This window comes from Acinonyx jubatus, chromosome A3 (genome assembly GCF_027475565.1).
Source record: "Acinonyx jubatus isolate Ajub_Pintada_27869175 chromosome A3, VMU_Ajub_asm_v1.0, whole genome shotgun sequence".
In the NCBI taxonomy this organism is placed as follows: domain Eukaryota; kingdom Metazoa; phylum Chordata; class Mammalia; order Carnivora; family Felidae; genus Acinonyx; species Acinonyx jubatus.
Window position 1 is genome coordinate 106346216 of NC_069388.1, and position 19119 is coordinate 106365334.

The following is a 19119-nucleotide window of genomic DNA, read 5'->3' on the forward strand; positions in this document are numbered from 1 at the left end:
AAGAGAGAGAGAAAGAGAATCCAAGCAGGCTCAGCACTGTCAGCACAGAGCCCAACGTGGGGCTTGATACCATGAACTGTGAGATCATGACCTGAGCTGAAATCAAGAGTCAGAGGCTTAATTGACTGAGCCACCCAGGCACCCCACTGCAACCAATTTCTGTATGTTGATTTTATATCCTGTGACTTTGCTAAATTCATGTATCCATTCTAGCAATTTTTTGGTGGAGTCTTTCGTGTTTTCCACAGAGTATCATATTATCTGCGAAGAGTGAAAGTTTGACTTCTTCCTTGCCAATTTGTATGTGTTTTATTTCTTTTTGTGGTCTGATTGTTGAGGTTAGGACTTCCAGGTGAGAGTGGACATCCCTGTCATGTTCCTGACCTTAGGAAAGCTCTCAATTTTTCTCCATTGAGGATGATATTAACTGTGGGTCTTTCATATATGGCTTTTATGATGCTGAGGTATGTTCCTTCTGTCTCTAATGTCTTTTTTTTTAATGTTTGTTTGTTTGTTTGTTTGTTTTTGATAGAGAGAGAATCAGAAGCAGGCTCTAGACTCTGAGCTGTCAGCACAGAGTCCAGCACGGCACTTGAACTCACAATGAGATCATGACCTGAGCCAAAGTCAGACGTTTTACCAACTGAGCCACCAGGCACCCCTGTCCTTAATTTCTTGAGGGTTTTAATCAAGAAAGGATGCTGTATTTTGTTAAATGTTTTTTCTGCATCTGTTGAGAGGGTCATAATGGTTCTTCCCTTTCTTTTATTAATGTGGTATATCGTGATTGATTGGCAAATATTGAACGAGCCCAGTACCGAGGAATAAATCCCACTTGATCATGGTGAATAATTCTTTTAATGTACTGTTGAATTCGATTTGCTAGTATCTTGTTGAGAATTTTTGCATCCAGGTTTATCAGAAAGATTGACCTGTAATTCTCCTTTTTAGTGAGGTCTTTGGTTTTGGAATCAAGGTAATGCTGGCTTCATAGGACGAGTTTGGAATGGGAAAAGATATTTGCAAATGACATATTGGATAAAGGGTTAGTATCCAAAATCTATAAAGAATTTATCAATCTCAACACCCAAAAAAACAATGAATAATAATTCATAATAAACCAAATATACCAATAATAAACCAAAAAATAATAATCCAATGAAGAAATGGGCAGAAGACATGCATTGACACTTTTCCAAATAAGACATCCAGATGACACAGACATCCAGCAGACACATGAAAAGGTGCTCAGCGTCACTCATCATCAGGGAAATACAAATCAAAACTACAATAAGATACCACCTCACACCTGTCAGAATGGCTAAAATTAACTCAGGTAACATCAGATGTTGGTGATGATAAGGAGAAAGGGGAACCCTTTTGCTCTGTTGGTGGGAATGCAAACTGGTGTGTCCACTCTGGAAAACAGTGTGGTGGTTCCTCAGAAAATTAAAAATAGAACTGCCCTACAACCCAGCAATTGCACTACTAGGTATTTATCCAAAGGCTGCAAAAATGCTGAAGGAGCACATGCACCCCAATGTTTATAGCAGCACTATCAACAATAGCCAATTAGGGAAATAGCCCAAATGTCCATCAGCTGACAAATGGATAAAGAAGATGTGATATATACATATATACAATGGAATACTATCCTGTGATAAAAAAGAATGAAATCGTAACCATTTTCAACAACATGGAGGGAACTAAGGTGTATTATGCTAAGCGAAATAAGTCAGTCAGAGAAAGACAAATACCATATGATTTCACTGATATGTGGAATTTAAGAAACAAAACAGATGAACATAGGAAAAGAGAAGGAAAAATAAGATAAAAACAGAGAAGGAGGCAAACCATAAAGGACTTTTAAATACAGAGAACAAACTAAAGTTTGCTGGAGGGAAGGTGGATGGGGGATGGACTAATGGCTGATGGACCTTAAGGAGGGCACTGTTGAGATAAGGGTATTATATGTAAGTGATGAATCCCTAAATTCTACTCCTGAAACCAATACTACATACAGGTTAAATAACTTGAGTTTAAATTTCAAAAAAAGAATAATACAGTAGATACATATTTACCAATGTGGAAAAAAATAAAAATTAAAAAAAGAAATGTAAACATATCCTTAATCATTTTTATATTTATTTCATGGAGGAATGATAATACTTAGGATATGTTGGTGAAAAAATATATATTATTAAAGCAATAGTAAGAGTTTTGCCCATAACCATAAAAATGGGTTTATCTAACGTACTGTCTTTAGATTAAAAAATTATACACCTGTTTAATTGATGCCAATTTTTTCTAATTTGCCCAGTTTTTCTGGGTATTTTAGCCTATACAATAATGAAAAATATATTTAAAGTTAATTATATGGAAAACATGTTAATTGGTGTGGAGGAACAGAAGTAGTAACATAGTCTTTGTTCTGAAGAAAGTTATGGTATACTTGAAAAAGTAAGAATAAAAAATTTAAATTATAATTTAAAACATGTCAGAAAGGGGTGCCTAGGTGGCTCACTCAGTTAAGTGTCCAGCTTGGTCTCAACTCAGGTCTCGATCCCAGTCATGAATTCAAGCCCCGCATTGGGCTCCATGCTGGGCATGGAGCTTACTTAAAAAAAAAACAAATATGTCAGAAAGGTATACCCAATTGATCATTATCAGTAAATAACAAAAGTACTTTTAAGAAACCCCTGAATTACGGACTTAAAGCCGTATTACAAAGCTGTATGGTACTGGCACAAAGACAGACAGTCAGATCAATGGAACAGAATAGAGAACCCAAAAATGGACCCACAAACATATGGCCGTCTAATCTTTGACAAAGCAGACAAGAATATCCAACGGAATAAAGACAGTGTCTTCAGCAAGTGGTGCTGGGAAAACTGGATGCGACATGCAGAAAAATGAACCTGGACCACCAGACACAAAAATAAACTCAAAATGGATGAAAGACCTCAATGTAAAACAGGAAGCCATCAAAATCCTCAAGGAGAAAGCAGGCAAAAACCTCTTTGATCTTGCCGCAGCAACGTCTTACTCGACACTTCTCTGGAGGCGAGGGAAACAAAGGCAAAAATGAACTATTGGGGCCTCATCAAAATAAAAAGCTTCTGCACAACGAAGGAAACAATCAGCCAAACTAAAAGGGAACCGACAGAATGGGAGAAGATATTTGCAAATGATATAGTAGAGAAAGGGTTAGTATCCAAAATCTATAAAGAACTTATCAAACTCAACACCCAAAAAACAAATAATCCAGTGAAGAAATGGGCGAAAGACATGAATAGATACCTTTCCAAAGAAGACATCCAGATGGCCAACCGACACATGAAAAACTCAACATCACTCATCATCAGGGAAGTACAAATCAAAACCATGAAGAGGTACCACCTCACACCTGTCAGAATGGCTAACATTAACAACTCAGGCAACAACAGATGTTGGCGAAGATGCAGAGAAAGAGGATCTCTTTTGCACTTCTGATGGGGATGCAGACTGGTGCAGCCACTCTGGAAAACAGTATGGAGGTTCCTCAAAAAATTGAAAATAGAACTACCCTACAACCCAGCAATTGCACTACTAGGTATTTATCCACGGGATACGGGTCTGCTGTTTCAAAGGGGCACATGCACCCCAATGTTTATAGTAGCACTATCAGCAATAGCCAATAGTGTGCAATAGTAGCACACTCAGCAATAGCAAGAGTCAATGGAAAGAGCCCAAATGTCCATTGATGGATGAATAAAGAAGATGTAGTATATATATACAATGGAGTATTACTCGGCAATCAAAAAGAATGAATTCTTGCCATTCGCAAGTATGTGGATGGAAATAGAGGGTATTATGCTAAGCGAAATTAGAGAAAGACCAATATCATATGACTTCACTCATGTGAGGACTTTAAGGTACAAAACAGGTGAACCTAAGGGAAGCAAAAAGAATATAAAAACAGGGAGGGGGACAAAACATAAGAGACTCTTAAATATAGAGAACAAACAGAGGGTTGCTAGAGGAGTTGTAGGAGGGGGAATGGGCTAAATGGGAAAGGGGCATTAAGGAATCTACTCCTGAAATCATTGTTGCACTATATGCTGATTAACTTGGATGTAAACTTAAAAAATAAATAAAAAATAAATAGATAAAAGTTAAAAATAAAGCCCTGAATTAGGTCAAAATTTAATAAAGTCTAAAAATAAATTTATTCTGGAAGAGAAACAGTAAATGTCAACTTCTGTTTATTTTAAATTTGTTAAACTATTACTATTAAATTTATATGATGTAGCTACTTTTCTTACCTAATATATATGAAGACAGTTTCTTAGGAGAACTCATTTATTTTGCACAACAATAGGACATTTTCTACATTGGCAAACCTACCCTGCTTGATCTTCATGTCCGAGTTCATCATGTAAGAGTCATGAATACTGTTTAGCATTTATCTGTTAGTGTTCTGACCTCACTTGCTTCTCGTTTTAAGAAAGTCTTTTTTGATTTGTCCAAGATTCAATCCGTTTTTACTTGTGTAAATTGCTGTATTAAAAGGTATCTTAAAATGACCTTATCCAAATCATAATTTTCTCATTTTCTGATGAGGAAAGAAATTCTCTTGAGCTGTTCCCTTTTTTGTTGATTAAAATATATTGCTAACATATTTTTTCTTTTATATTTTTGTAGCCAGCTATATCAGTTCTGTTAACTTCCTGCTATTTTCTCATCAGATGTAGGCTTTGCAGCCTGACACAGGGTTTACAAAAAAGAAAACAATAAAAAGATTTTCTTGAACATGTATTTTCCCTTTCCCATGTTCCATGTTCTATCCTTTATCTTTTTCAGTGCTTTCTGGCTCTATCCTGCGCTTAGAAATACTTCCCCATTCATTAAAACTGAAGTTAGGATTTTCTGACCCAAAAAGCTATTTTCATTGGGCTAGAGTAACCATCTTCAATTTTTGTTTGAGCTGTTCAGATCAAATCTATATAAGGCTATTGCATGTTTTCAGCCCATGTTGTTACTTGTTTGACTTTACTGTGTAGCTAAACATTGTCCTTCATTAATAACTTGATGCCTCATTTGTTACTAATTCCCTTATGTTTCTCTTGGCATGTTCAAATGTGTTCTTATTTAGCTTATAAAAGATTGCTATGTTTTACTGTCATCTAGGGTTATCTTGAGTGCTTTTCCAAGCATAATTTTGGTAGCATTTTTCTATTACAGAATAGCTTCCAAGTACTTTTTGATAAATGTTTTAAATCAGTCTTTCTTAGAATGTTCTAAAGATATATAAATGGCTACTAACTTTGCCCAAGTTTTACTTTTTTTCCTTTCCTTTTTTTTCTCATTTTTCTTGTATGATTTACTGTCTGAATCCCTGCCATATAATAGGTGGTTGGTAAATAATAGTTGAATTACCTGAGATTCAGTACTTACTAGAGGACTTAGTGTAATTCTTTTACCTGATTGGATTCCTAGCACATTGTTTTTGTTCCATAGTTGCTAAAAACATAACTTGATTTATAGAGAAGGAATTAATAAAGAATAAGCCCCCTTTTATTTTAGCTTTCCTGGTAGTGTTTGACACGTGGCACATTTAATCACCACACTTGGATATATCTACAACTTCTCCCTGGCCTGAATGTTATTTTGCTTATGAACCTATGTACAATTTTCTATTAAAATACTGCATTTGTTATTTTAGACTCTTACCTTCCTAAATACCTTGCTAATCTCAATGGATTTTTTTAAATCATTGTCATCAACCCGGCAATTGTCATGTACCATAAGATGACTGTTCCTACAACAGCCACATGTGTGTTTATATAACAGAAGCTATTGCCATTCTGCACAAATGTAGAACACTTTTAGACGCCATCATTTGATTAGGGCCTTAAGAGATTATGTTGACTAAAGAGATTGCTGGTGTGGTAGAGGAGGGACGTTACCTGTAGCTGAAGAAAAAAACTTGAATTTAGGAGTGTATTCATTGAGATTAGGACTTCTCTCTGCTGAATTCCAAAGATTAAAGGTTCCTGTTCAAAGTCATGACCACTTCAGTTGTACAGCATAATAATTGTGTAGCAGTCTTACGGTAGCAGTGATAGCATCCTATTAATATCATTATGAATTAAATAGAACAGGTATCCTTTTGCACTAGAATTTCATGTGATACCAGTGTGATGATGGTTGACTAATCTTACTGTTTTTGATGTATTCTCTTTTCTGTCACTAGTAAGAACATTTATTATGCATGAAAGAACGCAAATATTGAAGAAGACAAGATTTGAATCTTGTCTAAACCAGGATTTTTATTTTGACAGGTCTTGGAGTACTTAAATGTTAAAGTGCTTTTTACTTAAATGTAATGTATCGTTTAGAGTTCTTATGTTCCTAGGCTTAGTATTTTTGTGATCTAGAATTTGTGTATCTTAATGAGGCTGGAGTGTTAGTTATCTGCTTGCAGGAAAATGAACTACTGGCATTGGAACAAGAATTTGTTTTAAGGGCCTGGTTAGTGTGTGGTAGGTGCTATTCTAGACTTTGGGCCTGTAGGGAAGAAAGATGGACGTAACAATTTTCCTGTTTTGAGGAGCTCACAGACTGGTTTCTGTTTTTATAAACTGGTTAATAAATTAATTAAAAGGCAGTTTAAGTGCTAGAGGAGAACTGTGTATTCAATGCCATGAAGACATGGGAAAGGTTGCACCTTCCTTCCTGTACAGTCTTGGAAGCCTCCTCCAAGGAGGTGTCTTTTGCATTAAGTCCTGACTGTGCATCTGGCGATACGTTGTGTATTAGAAAACACTTTATTCTATATTCTGATGAAAATAAAACTCATTTTAAATGTTAAATATTCCCCTTTATTGTTAAAATCATGCTTGAAATACAGTGACTTAAGGGGAGAAAGGAAGCTTTACCTTGTACTTTCCATAGTTGTTGGAAAACAGTTTTTTCCTCAAGAAGGCGTTTGAGTTGAGCATTTATGTTGTTACCCCTTTAAATTTCAGTTCTTAAGCCTACAACCCATAGCATTCAGTGGAAACGTTTAGTTAAGGAACTGCCTTAGTAATACTCCTTTGAAGTTTCACTACTTAGCTCTTTAAAAAATTATTCAAAGCCCTTTAAGTGTAATTTGCAACCTTGCCCATGTTCATCTATACAATTTACTTAAAAAGAGCACCTATTCTATATGTTTAAAAATTATTACCTGCCTGAAGCAACAATAGAAGTGTGTGAATGTGTATAAATACATAATTATTGCAGATCTTCTATACAAAGTCAAGATTTTTGTTGCTTGTTCTCTTCTGTAATTTTTTTGCTTCATTATAGCTTTGCTATTAAATACCTTATTTGAGCATTTTTCTTTCTAAAAACTGGGGGTTTTTTTGCAAATTTTAACTAAGAAAGCAATAACCATGAATGAAACTTACATATATTATTCAAACAAGTTCCCAGAAAAATACTGAACTTAAATAATAAAATACGTAAACTACAACTACAAACTTCTGACATCTTTTATTGTTGGAAGTCCTACCATACCTTTTTTTTAAAGAACATATAGCAATACAGATTTATTTGCAGTCTGGGGTTTCTCTTTTAAAATATATATATTTGTGTATTATGATTTGTGATATACTACTATTTTGCTAAATACATCATTTTGTACTATTAGGATCTACAACTAGAATATGGGCAAGGACACCAAGGTAGTTACTTTTTGGGTGCAAACAAGTAAGTAAAGTTCTTTTTAAATTAAATTTATATTCAAGAATAATTAAGTTGCTTTATATTTTAATTTATTACATATATCTTGTGCATTTTATTACATATTTAATATAGAAAAATATGTTAATATTTCCAGAAGTAAATTGTATTAGTCTGGTAGATATGTTTTTATAATACGCTTTCAACTTTTCTTCATTGCTACCTTGCTAATCATTTAGTCAGTAATTGTCATAATGGAGACATTATGTGTTTTATATCAAGCTACTTTGTAGCCTTACTTGTTAGAGAAAACGAAGTACATTCCAACTGAAGACGATACATGTTTCAGAATTTTTTTATTTTATTTTTAAGATTGGCCTGTTTATTCCTTACAAAACTTGCTTTGGTACATATCCCAGGTGTGTTGGCTCTGAAAATAGCTGAAAATATTCACAGTGTTTAGAACTCTTTATTCTAACTTTTTAGTTGTTAAGAGCTTTCCAAAAAGGAGATAGTAGTTAAAATGCATCTGCTGTCTTCAGAATTATCAATTCATGCAAGAAGTAAATAGAACAATTATTCAAGGCCTCTCCTGTACACCAGGCACTGTCTAGGTGGTATAGCACTGTGGTGAAAAGGCAGCTTACAAGGAGTAACAATTTAAGTTGTTCATAGTCCTCAGCAGAGTAAGGGGACAGGACTCTGCTGTTCTTTGTAGATTCTCATTTTCTGAGTTCCTGGAGAAATTACCATTATAAAATCTAATATGTAAGGAAATACTATTTAAATTGTCAAAATCTCTCAGCAATGTAGATATTGTTTTAACAATCAGAACATCTTAAAATTGCAACATATAATTTCACTTATACATTACAGAGTTGAAAAATATATATACATCCATAGTTTAAGCAGTTGAGGAACGATGACTGAAGACAGTAGTTCAGATTTAAAGACAATGCAAAATCGTGTCTCCTTTTTTTAGACTAAATGTTTAATTTAAATACTCTATCTTTTCTCAACACAGAGAAGAGACTTTGAATGACCGCCTAGAGAAATGCATTAGTTTGGATTTAAGCTGCATTTCAATTACATACGATGAATTTGTTTTTAATTAACCTGATTTAAGTTTCCTAAAATGGGAAAAAGGCATACAATTTCCCTGATAGAAAAATGAGATTTTATCTAAATAGTAACTGTGTGCTATTTATAATCTCTCCTGATTCATTAATGGACAGCAAAGGAAGGTTTGTCTGATAGTGGTTAGCAAATAAAAATTCTGAAGTGCTTTTTTTATTATTTTGTCTTAATATAAGGTCACCAGTTTTAAGGACCTTGTTAGCAAATTTTGGTGTATTTTAAGAGACAGTGGATGATTCGGAGAAAAATTCCATTTACACTTTTTTGGTTCATTTTAAATATATTTTTAAATTATATACTAGCAAAAATGCAAAAAAGAAATATGGCCCATCACTAAATGCTTTTCCAGATTCCTTAGTTCCCATTGTCTAATATCTGATTGTTAGACATTTTCATAGTATATAGTTACTTTGGCTAGGTAAAATGTTAATAATTTGCCCAACCTTCATTTTTTGATTAATTGGATCCCTGCTTAAGGAACTGTATTCTATATAACGAATCACTGGCAAGGTAGGTTGGCCAAAAATTTGACCTTTGGCTGTGTTTCGTGTACAGGTATATACATACATGTGACATGAGCATGGATGTAGCACTTCTCTTACTGTACTGATATGTCTGCTTTATTCTTGTGACCAGGCAGTGTTTTAAAACTCACAGGATTTCCTGCTTTCTCCATAGGTGATCAGGCAGACAGATTTCCATTTATGGGTTTCTACCTATTCCAGACCATACAAGAACTAAGATAGGGTGTAGGTGTTTTTTTTTTTTTTTTAATAGAATATGTATTTTGACTTAAACTGAGTTTTCTTTTCTCTTGAATGCTGTTGTTGGGGTCAACTTTTCTGATTATTTAAAACCAACAAAATACTATTTTTAAAAGAAAACTAAATTATTTCTGCTTGTTTTTAATGTAGAGCAAAGATTCTAGAGATAACTTAAATTCTCTTCTAAAGACTTAAATAATGGTGAAAAAAGTAACTTGAATTACACAGTTCCTAGCACAGTTGAGTGTAGTAGTAGTGAATGCCATATCTGGAGTCAGAACTGTCTCTTCCTGTAAGCTATGTGACTTTGAGAAATTTACCTCAATTTTCTCTAGTAAAATGGGGATTATAATAGTCCCTGCCTTGTAGGGTGCTAAGGGTGAAATGTAATAATCATTGCAAAGCATTTTTAGGACAGTTACGGTTTAATAAATACTTATTAATTGCCCTTATTTGTGTAGTATTTACTCAGCAAGTAATTTATTATAAAAGCAAGTGAATGTGAGTGAATAAAACTGCTCTTTGGTTTTAAAGAAATAGGAGATTTTTTGTTTTGTCTTCAGATATACTCAGGACAATACTTAAAGATTGTTTTTAGCTACTTAGACAATTTCAGAAGATTTCAGAAACCAGCATGTGAATTTCTTAGCTAATTTTAATATGCTAAATATTTTGGCTGTGGGTTTTTCTTTCTCTTTTTTTTTTCACTTCCCTGTGTCAGTTTCTTCACTTTCATCAAATTTGTGATTGCATATTGTTCCCCATTTTTAACATTTTCATCCAGATTTCCTAATGTTTTTAGACTGACTTAGTAACTCAGTATCTGTGGGCATCATTTTTGTTTTACTTCATTCATTACTTTCTAAAAATTCCGTAACAGAAGAATCCACATGGACCAGTGAATAGTGGTTTATTGTATAGCACCCAATCTTGGTGATTAAATCAGTGTTACTTTTCCCCAGGGCTCACAAGATACAGTATTTACCATAAATGCACCTCTTAGCAAATTTAGCCATGTTTCACTTTCTCTTTTATAAAGCCTGAGAAGCAAATCATATATCCTACTTTTCATTAACACTTCATGAATTCTGTAAGTTTATTAACAAAATACCTGTTAACACATAGTAGGGGATATACTAGTAAATGAATTGAAAATATACGTGAGTCCCTAACAATAAAGCATAGCTGCTTTTCCGTGTTCTCTTATTCAGCCTTTCTCTCTTGTTCTTGGAGAACATAGTACTCCTGGGAACATTCTTTTTTAAAAAGTGGAATGCCCTGTAAGTCCAATTAAATATGGTAATTGAAAAATAAAATACATTTTTACTTTACTTCTTAATTGTTTTCAAATCTGAATATTCTCTATTGGAAAAAGAGGTGCACCCCCCCCAGAATACTGGCATGTGCTTAAGAAAAAAATTTTTTTCCTATCTTCTAAAATGATATAAAAGCCCACTATACAGTTCAGAGATACTATATTTAACTTGGTAACATAGTTTAAAGCAGTGCTTCCTAAATTTTTGGTCTCAGGATCCCTTTACACTCTTAAAAATTACTGAGGACTCCAGAGCTTTTGTTTATGTGTGTTATAACTGTCAATATTTACGGTATTGGAAATTTAAACTGAGAACTTTTCAAAATATTTATTTACTTAAAATAGTAATATACTCATTACATGTTATCATAAATAACACATTGTGTGTGTGTGTTTAAAATTCCTCATGGGGGCACCTGAGTGGCTCAGTTGGTTGAGCGTCTGACTTCGGCTCAGGTCATGATTTTGCAGTTTGTGAGTTCGAGCCCCACGTCAGGTTCACTGCTGTCAGGCTGTCAGCGCAGAGCCCGCTTCCGATCTTCTGCCCCCCTCTCTCTGTCCCTACCCCACTTGCGCTCTCTACAAAAATAAATATTTTTTAAAAATTTCTCATCAAGGACCAATTTAAATGCCACCTCAAACCTAACACCATGTAATTCCTCTCATGAGATTTAGAAGCAGCAAATAATTGCATTAATAGATTTTATATATGTCCATGTAATTCAACAAACTTTATTGCGGCCCACTAATAACATTTTTTATGAAAAACAGCTATCTTTCTGAAACAAAATAATAGTAAGGAAATTGGCATTGTTTTATATTTTTTTGCAAATCTCTTTAATATCTGGCTTATTAGAAGACAGCTGAATTCTCATATCTGCTACTAATCTGTTGTGTTATCATGTATCTTATAACCTCTGGAAAACTCCAGAGTTTCATTCCCAATGAAAAAATTAAGAGTGAAAAAGGTAAATGCTTTTTTGTATTATATGTATTATGAAACTAGTTTTATTCTTGCAGACCCCCTACAGGAGGCCAAGGGACCTCTGGGATCCCTAGACCACACTTAGAATTGCTAGTTTAAAGAAATGTTGCATAGCCCATCATAATAAAGAAAATGTGAATTGAGTACTTACTGTATTTTAAATTACTATTCCAAGCATTTTACCCATATTCATTGTATCTTTCGATAAATGCTTTGATGTAGGTACTGTTATAATTCCTGTTTTACAGATATGGAAACTGAAGCAATGGGAAATCATAGTACTTATTGAAGTCCACACGGCTTACAGTGGCAGAGGCGGGACTCAGATGCAGGCTGTCTTTGCTTTACAGGCTGGCATCACTTACGATCCTGCCCGTAGTCAGAAGCTCCCATCTCCCTAGAACTAGCCCTTGAAGAGCTTTGTGAATAAGATCATACATTTGACTGAAGTACCTCAATTTTTTTTATCTGCAGAGTAGGATTTGCGATTAGTTTATGGCCTTCCCATGTCATTTACCACTCAAGTTAGAGCTTTGTCATTTTTTAATACTTAGGTTGTTAGTAAGCTGGCCTAATTAAAATATTTGAAGACTAAAATGTATTCTGTTGCTCATACCAGCTAACTTTACCTTTCAATTTCTCTGGTTTTATGTTTTGACAATTCTAAGGGGAGTTTTTTCCAATATATATCAGTGGGAAAAATGATCAGAAGGTATTGCCTTACCTTTTGAGGAGAGTAGATTTTCCGTTGGCTCACTTTTACCTCAGTAATCTATTAGTAACCATATTTCTCCCTATCCCGTTGGCTTTAAGAAGGCTGCTGAGTTTTTATGCTTGAAGAGTGCAACATAGGAGGTTCGCTGCATGGACTTGCAGCGAAAAGGAAGGGAACTCAGGAATGCCGTGAGTTCTCTCTCACATTCCTGAATAGCAAAGTTTCATAACTTGCTCCTAATGATAAAATCCTCACACCTGGTCTGATACAGGCTTAGTCTCCCAAAAGTGTAAATGTGTTTGCCAGTACACCACTGGAGAACAGATATCTCAGGTAAGTGAGTGTCTTCTGTGAAAGCAAAGTGCTACTACATTCATGTATTCACATCACATGCATGCATGCTTTTGCAGAGAGATCCAACATGTTGAGTTTCATTTTGTAGGATTGCCTGAGAGCATGATTTTTTTTTAAAGTGTGTCACCTTCCTTATTTTAAGAAAAAGAAAATATAATTTCAGGTGTCAGGTAAAATGTTCCAGGTAGAATTTGAATCCTGGAAACCCCTGACTATGACCCTGCAATTATGGTTTTGTCAGTCCTATTGTGACATTTCATGGTGGGTTGTCCTCTGTTTGAACTGGTATTTTTCAATAAACATTAGGATTTATTTTGTTCATTTCAAATACATGTATGAAGACATTAACAGCAGAAAATACAGATATATTATTAAGTATAACTTGATGTTCTGTGGCATAGAGATCATTGTAGCTGATGTTAGAAAATAGTAAAAAGTAATTTAAAAATTTATGGTTAATGTTCAAATGATGAAAATATGTACTTGGTATTCCTTTCCTTATTTATTCACATTGTTTTTTGTTTTTTGTTTTTTGTTTTGCTTTTAAGGAGTCTTCTGAAGTCTGTTGAAGAAGAATTACATCAGCGGTAATTTTGATTTTTAATTAAGCTTAAAATATTTTTTGTCACAGAGAGTAGAGTCTGTTTGCCCCCTTCTCTGTCATGTAGCCTCACGTTTTGTTGTTTAATTCTGAATCCTGTAAAGCTGCAGAAATAAAATGCTGTCTTGCAGTAGCCCTTCCTACACTTTGTAAAATTTCTTCTTAAGCCATTTTGGTGAAGTCCATTTAGTAACAGTGGAATTATCCTTTGTCCTTAGAGGGCACGTGGCACATTTAGAAGATGATGAAGGGGATGATGATGAATCCAAGCAGTAAGTTCTTTCTCTGTTTTTCATAAAAGATGTCATTTGATGTGATTTCATAGGTTTGACAGCTTTATATTGAGAGTATTATGGGTTATATCACAGTTTCTTTCTCTGTTCTGGTTGTGTTACCTCAGGCAACCTTAACAAAATACCATGGAGAAGTGGTCTAAACAGCAAGTTGTCTCACAGCTCTGGAGGCTGGGAGGTTCAGGCTCCAGCTGCTAGCCAGTTTGGTTCCTGGCGAGAGTTCTCTTTCGGCCTGCAGATGGTTGTCTTTTCACCATGTTCTCACATGGGCTATCATCAGCGCATGCATGCATGCATGCACGCAGAGAGAGAAACCTCTCTCCCCTTTTCGTAGAAGGCCTCTAATCCTATCCAACTAGGACCTCACTCTTACGACCTCATTTAACCTTCCACTAAACATTAGAATATGAACACAATTCAGCCAAGTTGTCTACCTCTCTGACAAGGATCACTTTTCCTCCCATTTCCAATAATGTGGTCATCATTTCCATTGCAGACCTCCACCATTTCCACTGGAGAATGGCCTTTAATGTGTACATTCTACCAGTATTCTCTTGGTAGTTATTGATGCATTCTCTAAGAAGAGGGAAACTTTCTCTTCAGCTCTCTCTCTCAGCAAAATCATTGTTAGCGTCCATATTTCTAGCATGTACCTCAGAACTCTTCCAGCCTATACCTGTTACTTGATTCCAAAACTGCTTCCACAGGGGTGCCTGGTTGGCTCAGTCGGTTGAACGTCCAACTCTTGATCTCAGCTCAGGTCATGATCTCACCGTTCATAGATGGAGCCCTGCGTTGAGCTCTGCACTGACCGCGTGGAGCCTGCTTGGGATTTGGGATTCCCTCTCTCCCTCTCTCTCTGCTCCTCCTCCGTGCACTGTCTCTGTCTCTGTCTCTCTCTCTCTCAAATAAACTTTAAAGAAAAAATCTTAAAAAATAAAAGCAGATCTTCCACATTTGGGGTATTTGTTGTAGCAGTGCTCCACTCCTTGTTACCAAGCTGTGTCTTAGCTTAGGCTGCCATTACAAAATACCACAGACTGAGTAACTTGAATAACAGAAATTTGTCACAGCTCTAGTCTGTTCCTGGTGATGGCCCTCTTACCTGGCTTGTAGACAACTGCCTTCTTTCTGTGTCCTCAGATGGCCTTTTCTTGGTGTATACAAAGAGAGTGAGGAGAGATCTCTCTTCCTCTTCTTACAAGGTTCTGTTGGATCAGATATATGGGAATGTTTTCACTTACATAAGCATTCAGGCTTAGTTTTTTTAGATTCTCTTTTTTTCTTTAAAGAAAAGTGCAGTTTCATGGTAGAGTGACAGGTACCTGATTAGCAGTTGGAGGCAGAAAGGCATAGGTTTTCTTTTCTGTCTCAGTACTCTTTGACCTTGAATCAGGTCACTTAACTTCTCTGGACCTGTTTCCTCATCTGAGAGTTTATGCTCCATCTTTTAAGTTTTTGTACATCGAAAACTCCCAATTCTGAGTTATAATGAATCTTAGCTTCAATCAGATAAATTCTGCCTAAAATTTTGTAGAGAATGTATGTAGCTTTTGATGAGCTTCATCAGAGATGTTTCATCTCTAACAGTAATAAAAATGAAGCTTACATTGTGATATATTTTTATACTATATCCTTTTGCTGTTTTTCCCTAACTAGTTGTTGCTAGTGTTTTCATAATAATTACCATTCAATTGATATAAACTAGAATTGTAGTTATCTTTTCCTATTTTAATTTGAAACCAAGAAAGCATGTCTACTTAATTACTTCTGAATAAAACTTCATTCAGCATAACGTGAACATTGTACAGAACGTTTTGGAAAACACTCATAATCTCAGGAAAGGGAACTTGTTTCTGTAAATTTTCTTCCATATCTTTGAAAAATTAATTATACTTTAGTAATCATTCAATTCTGATCCTAAACTTTTACGTTTTTATAGTTCAACCATGAAAGCAAAAGTTCCACCTCCTTTGCCACCAAAGGTAAGCAGGTTTGTTTTTCAGTTTGAATTATGTGTGGGTGTGGGCGTGTGTGGTTGGTCTGTCACATCAGTACTATATTAATAGTTACTCCGTAGCTTATTTTCACTTGAGAGCCACAAGAAAACATGAAGTTACCAGCCATGATATTGATGATTGTGATTAATTTTGGTTGCTTTTTTAAATTATCCAACTTGTCATTTAGTATTTATTCTAAATAATAAAGTTCTAGAAATTTATACATGAAAATGATTAAATTAATGGGTTAGTATTAATTCACCTGGCTTAGAAATCTCACATTTTTTGTAAGATTTTTTTCCTTCAGAAGCTATGATCTAGTAAATGATTTCCTAAGAATGGGTAATGGGTAGTGATTTATTATCATAGATACTAAATTATCAGAAGGTACTTTTACATTTAAAAAACAATAAGAATAATTTTCAAAAATTTTTGGCAACTGTTTTGTCAGAAACATTGTAAAATGCTAAAATTCTCACTGATGGGTTTTTTTTAAAAGGCACAATGAGTTAATATAGGTAATACTAATATAAATTTATTTTATGAGTTTATATGCACAGCAAGTTTTAATTATAAAATGAACTGTTTATAAAATGAGCTGTTACAAAGTTTGAAATCAGGGTTTATAAATGACAATTGGAGTCTGGCCCGTCTTGGCATCTAATGTTTTACTATATTTTCATTTAGGTTATTCGACTATCATTTCATTTTATACTTTAAAAAAATTATGAAAGCTTTGAAATCCGGGTTTATAATGTTTATTTTTGAGAGAGAGAGAGACAGAGTGAGAACAGGGGAGGAGCATAGAGGTAGGGAGACAGAATCAGAAGCAGGCTCCAGGCTCCAAGCTGTCAGCACAGAGTCCGACGTGGGGCTCGAACTCATGAATCACAAGACCATGACCTGAGCCAAAGACACTTAACTGACTGAGCCACCCAGGTGTCCCGAAATCAGGGTTTATAAACAAGAATTAGAGTCTGACCAGTCTTGGCGTCTAATGTATTACTGTATTTTGTTTCATTTTATACTTAAAAAAAATTATGTTTCCCACAGGTAAATAATACTGTATTTGCTTGTTTTGTTTTATATTAGAATTTCAAAAACATAAGTGTGAACAATCTTTCTAGTAAGGGACACATTAAGAATTTATAAATTCTCCAAACCTTCAGCTGACTGGGGCTTCTTCCATTGTCTGCACAGAAAGTTTCTTAGCCATTCCATATTGCGGTGTTAGTCTTTTCCAGTATGATAGAATTTTAATTGGTATCTTCTCCTGCCCCAGTCTGAAAGGTTAGGCATTAGCATAAAAGACATTGAGTCATCTAAAAAATTTTTTTAATGTTTGTTTATTTTTGAGAGAGACAGAGACAAAGCATGAGAGGGGGAGGGGCAGAGAGAGAGGGAGACACAGAATCTGAAACAGGCTCCAGGCTCAGCGCTGTCGGCACAGAGCCCAACGTGGGGCTCGAACTCACAGACTGCGAGATTATGACCTGAGCTGAGGTCGTACGTGCAACCGACTGTACATTGAGTCATCTAAAAGAAACAGTTTAGTCTTATAAAGAACTGTAATTTGATTAGTCTGAATGTTTAAAATAAAGAGGCTCATTTAAATTGGAGATCAGAAAGAGCAGAATATTTTTATTTAGCCAGTCTAGATAGGAAGGCTTGCGAAGGAATTAATAGAAAAGGACCTTTTATCTGAGAAAACATGTTACTGTACATTTTTAGGATATATATTAAGATAATATGAATCAGATAGTTGAATAACCTTAAAGCTCAGCTAGTAAACACAGAATAGTATTTACTTCAGGAAAGACGTTTAATATTTTTCCTTTTTGAATGAAACAAGTAATTTCATGTTTAATCATTGATCTCCTTTTCTGTATTATTTCAGCCTAAGTCCATATTCATACCACAGGAAACTCATTCTACTGAGGATGATAATCAAGGAACTATCAAGAGATGTCCTATGTCAGAGAGCCCAGCAAAACCATCCCAAGTTCCACCCAGACCACCACCTCCCAGATTACCTCCACAAAAGCCAATTGCTTTAGGTAATGGGTGAAGGGAGGGTGAAATAAGTACGTTACCAGGTTTTCGTACTGTGTGAAGAAAATGGAGTGTCTTTTCTTTTAAGAGTATCTGAAATTCCTTTGAGGGAGGGGAGAAGGAAGGCAGTGACTGTAGAGATGGCTTCTGCTTTTTTGCCACATAGTTTGAAGTGTTCATATATGACAGGATTACTGTGACCCATTCTGGTATTAAAATGTCCTTGTTTCTCATTTCATATCTAGCCTTCTTTCTTGGGGAATTGTAAATGCTCAGTTCATCAGTTACTCAGTGTGGCAATAGAAGAAACTGAACGAACAAGGACAATGTGTTTTGGTTGTAGGCTACTTATGTTTTAGAAAAAGAAAAGAGGGTTCTTCATCTAACTCCTTTCTTTTTTTTATTTCATATTATCATTTTTAGAAAAATGATTGTCACTTTTGCTAGTTATTTGTCTCCAAATTAATACTAGAAGATGCTGTTTTAGTACTGTATTGTGTATTATGCAAAAGAAACAATTAAAAAGCAACTAAAATTTCCTGGATATTGTAAATTACCCCTTCCTGAAAGTAGTTATATATTCAGTATTTCTTTGTCTTTCGTATTAATATATGTGCTTAGATATAACCTGATTTTAAATTTGTCTCTATGAGGGGCACCTGGGTGGCTCAGTTGGTTGAGCATCCAACTTCATCTCAGATCATGATCTCACGGTTCATGGGTTCAAGCCCCGCATCAGGCTCTGTGCTGACAGCTCAAGAGCTTGGAGTCTGCTTCAGAATCTGTGTCTCCTTCTCTCTCTGCCCCTTCTGCACTCATACTTTGTCTCTCAAAAATAAATTAAAAATGTTAAAAAAAAAAAATGTTTAAAAAAAGAGATAGAACATAGGTATCAGACTTTTTTTCTTTAACTGTTTCTGATCGGATGAAGGCAGAAACCATCTGAGAAATCGTATTTTTCCTTCCTACTTGATAATTTTCTAAGTGAAAGTTTTCATGAAAATTAATCCTTTTTAAATATATTTAAACATCTTATTGAAGGAAATGGAATGAGCTCCTTCCAGTTAAATGGTGAACGAGATGGTTCATTATATCAACAACAGAATGAACATAGAGGCACAAACCCTTCAAGGAAAGAAAAGAAAGATGTACCAGTAGGTATTTATATTTATAATATACTTACTATATAATATATA

General features: G+C 34.9%; 1 protein-coding gene across 4 annotated transcripts in view; it reads left to right on the forward strand.

Moving 5' to 3' along the window:
* The window catches only part of MAP4K3 (mitogen-activated protein kinase kinase kinase kinase 3), a 201002-nt gene that overhangs the window by 147935 nt on the left and 33948 nt on the right, over window positions 1-19119 (forward strand). For all 4 annotated transcript variants that reach the window (XR_008289566.1, XM_027033607.2, XM_027033608.2 and 1 more), the window contains 6 exons: window positions 7676-7734; window positions 13526-13564; window positions 13797-13850; window positions 15814-15856; window positions 17769-17928; window positions 18965-19077. Coding sequence is in view for 3 of the 4 variants with exons in the window: in XM_027033607.2 (XP_026889408.1) it covers window positions 7676-7734; window positions 13526-13564; window positions 13797-13850; window positions 15814-15856; window positions 17769-17928; window positions 18965-19077 (468 nt within the window). In the remaining variant the exon portion in view is untranslated. The remainder of the gene's footprint in view (window positions 1-7675; window positions 7735-13525; window positions 13565-13796; window positions 13851-15813; window positions 15857-17768; window positions 17929-18964; window positions 19078-19119) is intronic.